The sequence below is a fragment of the Triticum dicoccoides genome, chromosome 2A, assembly GCF_002162155.2.
Source record: "Triticum dicoccoides isolate Atlit2015 ecotype Zavitan chromosome 2A, WEW_v2.0, whole genome shotgun sequence".
NCBI lineage: Eukaryota > Viridiplantae > Streptophyta > Magnoliopsida > Poales > Poaceae > Triticum > Triticum dicoccoides.
In genome coordinates, this window is record NC_041382.1 from 145,553,563 (window position 1) to 145,562,599 (window position 9,037).

The 9,037-nt window shown below is 46.4% G+C and overlaps 1 protein-coding gene across 2 annotated transcripts in view; it reads left to right on the plus strand.

The window, feature by feature from the left end:
- The first annotated feature begins 6,100 nt into the window (after positions 1-6,100).
- The window catches only part of LOC119353878 (glycine-rich RNA-binding protein 3, mitochondrial-like), a 4,082-nt gene continuing 1,145 nt past the window's right edge, over positions 6,101-9,037 (plus strand). The window contains exons 1-5 of one of the 2 annotated variants that reach the window (XM_037620577.1): positions 6,101-6,317; positions 6,608-6,750; positions 6,859-6,927; positions 7,011-7,117; positions 7,995-9,028. In XM_037620577.1, the coding sequence (XP_037476474.1) occupies positions 6,639-6,750; positions 6,859-6,927; positions 7,011-7,117; positions 7,995-9,028 (1,322 nt within the window). In that variant the 5' untranslated portion in view covers positions 6,101-6,317; positions 6,608-6,638. The remainder of the gene's footprint in view (positions 6,318-6,607; positions 6,751-6,858; positions 6,928-7,010; positions 7,118-7,994; positions 9,029-9,037) is intronic. The other variant, XM_037620578.1, reaches the window with a different exon arrangement.

Sequence of the window (9,037 nt, forward strand, 5' to 3'; positions counted from 1 at the left end):
CGGCGCGGGGACGGCGGCGGCGACATGTGGCGGCTTGCGGTTGGACGTGGGCGGCGGCGCGGACGCGTCCGGCGCCGGGCGGACGTGTCCGGCGCGCGGAGGAAGGGGAGACTAGGGTTAGGGGTGGATTTGATCCGAGATTTGGACGGGGAAGGCCTATTTATACATAGAAGGAGCTAGGAGGCTCCAAATGGAGTGCGGTTTTCGGCCACGCGATCGTGATCGAACGCTCTAGATGATGGAGAGGGTTTTGGTGGGTTTTGGGCCAACTTGGAGGGGTGTTGGGCTGCAACACACACGAGGCCTTTTCGGTCCCTCGGTTAACCGTTGGAGTATCAAACGAAGTCCAAATGATACGAAACTTGACAGGCGGTCTACCGGTAGTAAACCAAGGCCGCTTGGCAAGTCTCGGTCCAATCCAGAAATGTTCAATCCCCACACACGAAAGAAAGGTATAAATGACCACCGGAGGAGAACGGAGCGCCGGAATGCAAAACAGACAACGGGGAAAATGCTCGAATGCATGAGATAAACGCGTATGCAAATGCAATGCACATGATGACATGATATGAGATGCATGATAATGACAACAACACATGGAGACAAAAACCGAACCCGAGAAAATAAAATAACTTAAGGCCGGAAACGGCAAGAGTTGGAATACATATTGAGAAAGTCATATCCGGAGTGTTACACATAATCAGAAATACTTCTTTAGAGGGCTTTGACAGTCACGAGATATGTTTTCTCATCTATATTAAATCAATCAGGTCCTTCATGGAATATTTATTGTAGTTTTTTTTTACTCTGCATATTAGGTTTCATTAGGACAAGTCTTTGACCAAAAAGCGGAATATTAATTTGTATGGAGGCCTAACATGCAGTGGAAAAATGGGAGAGAGTATCCGTAATTTGTAAGGAAACCTAATATTAATTTGTAAGGAGATCTAATATGCAGTACAAAAATTAGAACTTTAAATCAGGGTCCCTAGAAATGTCCGAAAAATGATGTCCCTTTTCCCGTTTATTTCCAATAATCATATTTTGGAAAAATAGTTCCAATAATCTTGAACAATTGTTAAGTACGAAAGTCTATTCATTCCAGAAATTTCTTCCCGGTTCCAGGATCATGACTTCGTGTACATACGTGTGTCACATCTTTAAGATCACTGCACCACCAAACTTACGTTTGACTGTCAGAGACCTGTATGATTTCCATATTTTTACTATTCATAGTCTTGGTAAACGAAACACTTTCAAGTTCCACCTGTTAATTTCCAGGGTATTTCCCTGATCCCCTCTATCTAATCTATATATAGAACCACTCTCTGACAGGCACTACCCCGGTGCACTTCCACCACCGGTAGTCAGCGAGTGTAATCTTACGACCACTTCACTAAAGTTTTGCTCGTGTTCAACGTCGAGATTACACTTCACTTCTCGTACACGGTACAGTACTAGTACATTTCTACAGTATCATATCATCGGATCAATGAGACTTTTACTCATCTTTTTGTAAGTTCGAGGCCAATGGGTTATTTGGGTGGGTCTCAGTCCCCTCTCAATACCTTGTACAGGTGCTAAGGCTGCCATGTAGGCAAAAAAAATTGATGTGGCAAGGTAATTAAGAGAAAAGAGATGAGTGTGGTGACCCCAGAAAAAAACAATGCCGAGCGCGAGAACCTAGGCAAAACACTTAATGAAAAAATTTCATCAATGCATGAAGAACTTTAGTTGCAAAATCATTAAATGAAGGATACTTAGCACCAACAAATTAAGCACCTATGCATTGGGATCTTTAGTTGCTAAAGTATTTAATATGCTTAGCACCTCATGTAAGCACCAATGCATTGGAAGCAGCCTCCAACGAGATTTGGGTCAACAAGCTGGCATCGGGTGACCTGCTTGATCACTCTTATATCTCATAGCAGCTGCAATTTTCGTCGCGCCAGTGTTGTCATAGGACCCAATTTTGCGACGCAATCGGCCGTATAATTTTCAATGAATGCTCGGTATATGAACGACAAAATTGTCTTTGTATATTTTCGCAAGATGCACATTTACAAAACCACCACTTGATTTTTTTTCCTACTAAACACGTATTAGAAATCTCATTGATTGTGAACCAATCTATGGTTGGATGGTTAGAGGGAGGGACTGTGGTATCCCTAGCCCATCAAGGTTCAAATCATGATGCTCGCATTTATTTTTGTATTTATTTTAGAATTTTCGGCAATGCACATTCAGTGGGAGGAGACGTTCCCGTTGAAGACGAAGTGTCTACGATGGCTTCGTAAATTTCAAGATGATATGCCGACTCGGTATTTCAAAGGTGCTCATAGGGATATGATGTGCGTGTGTGCGTTCATAGAGGTGAGTGTATGCACGTGTATATGAGCGCTTGCGTTTGTACCGTGTTAAAAAAAAGAAATCTCATTGATTCTTACACTAGTCAAATCTCAATAAACCGTGCATAATTTTAACATTTTTTTGTCCACAAGCAATGTAAAGCTATATGGATCGACCAGTGGCCTCTTAAATTGGCCTTCGGGCCATAGGGGCCGGATCAAAGGCCAGGTTTGGATCGGCCCATTCCCACCCCGACCCAACCATGTTCTTGTTCCCATCTCCAGGGTCCTATGTGCATAAGACCACCTTTCTTAGCTGGGGTACGACCACGTTTGGGGCGGTCAGGCACGAACTGAGGAAGCTTCGCAAGAGGCTAGTAGAGCTGAGAGCCATCGTTGGCAGAGTGGGACCAAGTTATGAGGAACTGAAGGTAGAGCAGCGTATGATTGAGCTGCATTTTAGGGAAGAAACTATGTGGCGACAGAGATCTCGAGTGCAATGGCTGCTCGAGGGAGACCACAACACAAATTTTTTTCAGCAGAAAGCATTTATGAGGAAGAAGAAAAACAGAATAACGCGTCTTGTGCGTGAGGATGGGTCTGTATGCGAGGATCAAGCTGAACCGGAGAACATGTCGATAAATTTTTATGAACACTTGTATGCGTCTGATGGGGTAGTTGGAATAGAAGAGGTGTTATCTCATGTACCCTGTAAAGTTAATGATTCTATGAATGAGAGGCTAAATTCCCCCTACACGGAATCAGAGGTTAAAACGGCCCTATTCCAAATGTTTCCAACAAAATCACCGGGGCCCGATGGTTTCTCGGCACACTTTTTCCAGAAGCATTGGCGTTTGTGTGGTGAGGAGGTTACTAGGATTGTAATCCGGATTTTGAAGGGAGAAGAGTCACCAGAGGAGATTAACAAAACGTTCATCGTTATTATCCCTAAGGTACAAAACCCTACTTCTCTGACTCAGTTTCGACCTATTAGCTTGTGCAATGTGATTTTCAAGATCGCATCAAAGGTACTTGCTAACCGTCTAAAGCAGATTCTCCCTGAGATTATTTCCGAAGAACAATCAGCGTTTGTGCCCGGGAGGCTCATCACTGATAATGTCATCGCAGCTTATGAGTGCTTACACTATATGAAGAATAATAGGAGTAAGAAGAACTCTCATTGTGCCAATAAAGTAGACATGCAAAAGGCTTATGACAGGTTGGAATGGGTATATCTGGAGGCAATCATGCGGAAAATTGGTTTGTGTGACTCCTTTGCGAGTGCAGTTATGAGAGGAGTTCGGTCTATTTCATTCTCTTTGCTTTTCAATGGCAATCGAACAAGAGAATTTATCCCATCAAGGGGAATAAGGCAGGGGGATCCTATTTCTCCCTATCTGTTTCTGCTGGCAGGTGAAGGCCTTTCTTGTTTGATCAAGCATGCCAGCAATGAGGGAGTGCTTCAAGGGACAACAATTGCACCTCAAGCCCCAACGGTCCATCATCTTTTATTTGCTGATGATTGTATACTTTTTTGCAAAGTTAAGAATGATGAGGTGGAGGCGCTCAAGTCTGTCCTGGATAGGTATTGCGGAGCATCTGGACAACGTATAAATGTTGACAAGTCAACAATGTAGTTTGGTAAGGGCTGCCCGGAATCAGCAAGGAATGAGATCAAGGGAATTCTGGAGGTGCATAATGAGGCACTCAATGAAAAATATTTGGGGCTACCTACGGATATGGGGGGCTCCAAAAAATGGTGTTTTTAGCTATCTAAAAGACCGTATATGGAAGAGGGTGTAAGGATGGATCGAGAAAACTTTAGCGGGGAGTGGGAAAGAAGTGCTCATAAAATCAGTTGTGCAAGCAATTCCCACCTACTCGATGGCAATATTCAAATTACCACGGGGACTTTGTCAGCACTTGACGTCTATTATCCGCAAGTTATGGTGGGGAAGTAAGTCAGGTGAAAGGAAGACGACATGAGTGGCATGGGATGACAATGCCGAAATATAAAGGGGGTCTTGGCTTCAGAGATTTGGAAATATTTAACCTAGCCCTGTTAGCAAAACAGGCCTGGAGAATCCTTCAGGAACCAGACTCCTTGAGTGCTCGAATTTTAAAGGCAGTTTACTTTCCGTCCTCGGATATTCTTTCAGCCGACGTGGGGAGCCGCCCATCACATGTATGGAGATCAATTTGTGAAGGCCGCGACATCCTCAAGGTTGGCCTTATACGGCGAATAGGGGATGGACTCTCAACGAGTGTGTGGAATGAAAATTGGATCCCAAGGGACTATCACTTGCGTCCCATTTGTCCTATTTCTGATGTTCCAGTGGAAGTAGTTTCAGACCTCATATGCCTAGCCACAAGGAGCTGGAACATGACAGTACTGCAGCATCAGATGTTGCCTATGGACGTTGAGGCGGTCAAGAAAATCCCAATTAGTCACGTACTGCAGCCAGACTTTTGGGCTTGGCACTACGAACGATCGGGCTCTTTCTCAGTGCGATTAGCTTATAAGCTTGTTGTAGAAACGAAAAAGCGCCGAGAAGCTTGGCTCACTTGCGAGGCTGAGGCATCAAACACAGAACAAGAAGAGAAGTCAGTGGAAGAAGCTTTGGTCAGTACAGGTTCTGCCGAAAATTCTAATGTTCTCCTGGCGGTTAGCTCGATCGTCCCCGCCCACTGGGGAGGAGCGGGCGAGGCATCAAATGGCTACATCGGCGACATGCATTATTTGTGGCGCAGCGGAGGACTCTTGGCGCCATGCACTGCTGGACTGCAACATGGCCAAGTCAGTATGGTCGCTCCGTGAGGATGATGTGATCATCCCTTGGGTGGGAGATGAAACTCCGAATGCGAAATTATTGATGTTTAACCTTACCAAAACGTTGAAGGAGGATCGGTTCGTGGAGGTTCTAGTGACATTATGGGCACTATGGTGGGCTCGACGCAAGGCGATCCACGAGCAAGAATTCCATAGCCCATTGTCCACACATCTCTTTATTAGTAGGTATTTGGATGACGTGCGAGGAAGTCAGAGGAGCCAAAGTAGAAGTTATTGTTCACCTACCATTCGAGCTCCTCAAGCATGGAAGCCACCGCTCATGGGACATGCAAAGCTTAACGCTGATGCAGCAGTGGCAAAAAATACAAACAAAGGAGCCGCGGGAGTTGTGTGTAGGGATGAACATAGAAATTATCTGGGGGTTTTTGCGGTTGTTTTTGAAGGTTTGACGGAGCCTGAAACTTTGGAAGCGTTTGCGTGTCGAGAAGCTCAAGCCCTAGGTGAGGATTTGGCACTTCGCAAGATCCATGTCGCTACCGACTATCTGAGAGTCATACATGAGCTTAAGGAGACAGAGCAGTGTGGTGAATACTGTATGATAGTGAAGGAGATTAACTCTCGTAGATCCGTTTTTTTGGCATGTGAAATATGCCACGAGCAGCGCGAGTACAATTTTGAGGCTCATACTATTGCTAAGATGGCTGCTAGCTTGGATGTGGGACGTCATTTGTGGCTCTCCAATCCTCCTAGTAACCTTTGTATCCCACAAACCTTGTTTGATTGAATTAAAAGCGTTGTTTCGTCTCAAAAAAAAATGTGCATAAGAGCGGACGCGTGTGCAATTTTAGTTTTGTCAGGGTTCTCTTTGCAATGATGTAAACACCGGCTTCGGGGATCTTCGGATCCCTGCTGCCATTTCTTGAAAAATAAAAATCGAAATCGCGGCCCTGGGGTTCAAGGAAGGAACAAACCCCACCGATAGGGTTTAACAAGAAGGTTAGGAGAGCAGCCGCCGTCCCGGAGGCCGGAGTCCCTCGCCGCCGAAACCCCCTCCTCCCTCCGCTCCCGCCAAATCACCCCTGCTACGACCGAAATCCCTTTCACTCGCACCGGCGGCGTGGCCCGGACGCGAATCCCCTCTTGCCGGCGGCGTGGTCCGGACGCGATTCCTCTCGCCGGTAAGGATCATGGACCCCTGCCTTTGCTCGTAGCACTGTTCGTCCCGCTCCTGCCTTTTCGTTGCCCTCAAACATTCGAATCGAACCACGCCAGCCGTGCATTTCGGGTTCCATTTCCTGCATCTAAAGCGAATTAGTGCTTCCGAGATTCCGCGTCAATAGCCCTCTCCTAATAGCGGTTTGATTTGAGAAAATTCGGGGGTTCGACTGGATCCCCATTCGGGGTTTATCCTTCTGCGTTAGCAACCGTGAATCTGTCTCATGCAAGGTTTTTTGTTCTTCTTCTTCAGTGCCCGTGGTCTGTAGCAGGGGACTTGTGCGATGGCTTTTGCTAGTAGGATGGGGATTGTGCTGAGGAGGGCCTCCGGGTCCTCGAATTCGTCGCTGCTCCAGGCAGTAAGGTGCATGTCTTCTTCCAAGCTTTTTGTTGGAGGTATGCTCATATGAGATCACTGTTCTAGCTCCTTCTGATTCGAAGGTTCGTGGGTATTATTGATGCCGGCGAATTATCTAATTACATGTATGGTCTACCGCCTTTCAGGACTATCATATGCCACAGATGACCCAACTCTCAGGGATGCCTTTTCTGGCTATGGGGACGTCATTGAAGGTTGTTCTCCCAATTGGTGTGGCACATTTGATGTATATTTTTGCCATGTTGTTAACACTTTTTTCTTTTCGGATTGGGTTCAGCTAGAATCATCATGGACAGGGAGTCTGGCAGGTCAAAGGGATTTGGATTTGTTACTTATGCATCCACCGAAGCTGCCGCGGCTGCCATTAGTGCCATGGATGGCAAGGTGATTTTAGAGAGATCCCCTACGTGTTATTGCGGATATGCTATGACATTTTCATGCCTAATGTTCCACTTATATCCTCTACACCACTTTGCAAATATAGTCCCAAATTTCAGGTTGCCCTTTTTTGCTTTAGGAGTGTAGCTTGTCCTGTTGTCTATTCATTGTTCTTGTTTGCTGCCTTTTTTACATGACACTTGTCATGCGCTGCAACTGCCAAACTGTTTTATCAACACAATGATGCAATATAATTAGCGTTACTTCATTGTTGTCTTGATCTAAAGTGGAGATGTCTGAATTTGCATTGATTCACTGACCATTAAACTGTGCCGCTCATCAATTTATGTTCTGCCACGGATAATGGCAAGCACCTTCCCTTTTCCTGCCTTAGTTCACGACATACCTTCATACAAACATCAGCTCTATGAGTATTGACCCAATTATATGCTAGAGCTCCAGATCTTTGACATTTTGAGCACCATATTGTTGTTAATCCATTGTTGTAATTTCAAAGAATCCGAAGCTGTTGGCACTTGTTTCCTAGATGCATCATCCCAGATGTTAATAGATCGCATGATTCATGAACTGATGAACACCAGGGAATGCATGTTTAGGGAGTTGCAGACTATTCTCAATTTTGGCATATCGTTGCATGAGATAACTGTTCCTGTAAATATTTGAATTATTTTGACTTAATTTATGTCTAGGATATCTTGCTGAGCTGTAAAAGTGACCTCCCCTGATTCTTGCGGAAATGTTCTACCATCAGAACTTGGGGATTGTTTTCTGCCTTGATTAAAGTTGCACCATTTCTAAAATATGGACATACCTGTCATTATGTTTATCTTTTGCAAATTTGTAACGCATCCATCTGCTTTAGGACCTTCACGGACGAATGATAAAGGTAGGCTACGCCAGTGACCGTGCTGGTGGGACACGTGGAGGTGGATACGGCACTGGTAATTATGGAAGTGGCGGATATGGCGGCGCGGGATATGGAAGCGGTGGCGGTGGATATGCTGGCAATGGTGGTGGTTACAGAAGTGGCGGATATGTCAGCACGGGATATGGAAGTGGTGGTGGTGGATATGTGGGCAATGGTGCTGATTATGGAAGTGCAGGGCATGCCAGTGGTGGTGGATATGGTAATGCGGGATATGGTGGTTACAGTGGTGCTGCAGGCGGCGGCGAGTATTCTAGCATGAACAACAATGCTGTTGCTGGTGGCTATGGCGGTGGTGACGGAAGCTACAATAATGCCAGCAACTCGGGCGGAAGTGGTGGTAGCTATGGTAGTGGTGGTGGAATCTACAATAATGCGAGCAACTCTGGTGGAAGTTCTGGTGGCTATGGCGGCGGTGGCGGAAGCTACAATAATGCCAGCAACTCGGGTGGAAGTGCTGGTGTCTACGGCGGCGGTGGCGGAAGCTACAATAATGCCAGCAACTCGGGTGGAAGTGCTGGTGGCTACGGCGGCGGTGGCGGAAGCTACAATAATGCCAACAATTCGGCTGGAAGTGCTGGTAGCTACGGCGGTGGTGGTGGAAGCTACAATAATGCCAGCAATTTGGGTGGAAGTGCTGGTAGCTACGGCGGCGCTGGTGGGTACAGTTCCCCCAACACATATGGCGTGGGCAATTACAACAGCGGAGCTGGCGGCAATGCAGTCTTCGGCGAAAAGACCGGCAGTTTCAGTAGTGGGCATTCTGCTGTTGCTGGTGGCAACAACGGCAGCGCTGGTGGGAACAATTTCCCCAACACGTATGGTGCCGGCAACTACAACAGCGGAGCTGGCGGCAATGCAGTCTTCGGCGAAAAGACCGGCAGTTTCAGCAGTGGGCATTCTGCTGTTGCTGGTGGCAACAACGGCAGCGCTGGTGGGAACAATTTCCCCAACACATATGGTGCAGGCAACTACAACAG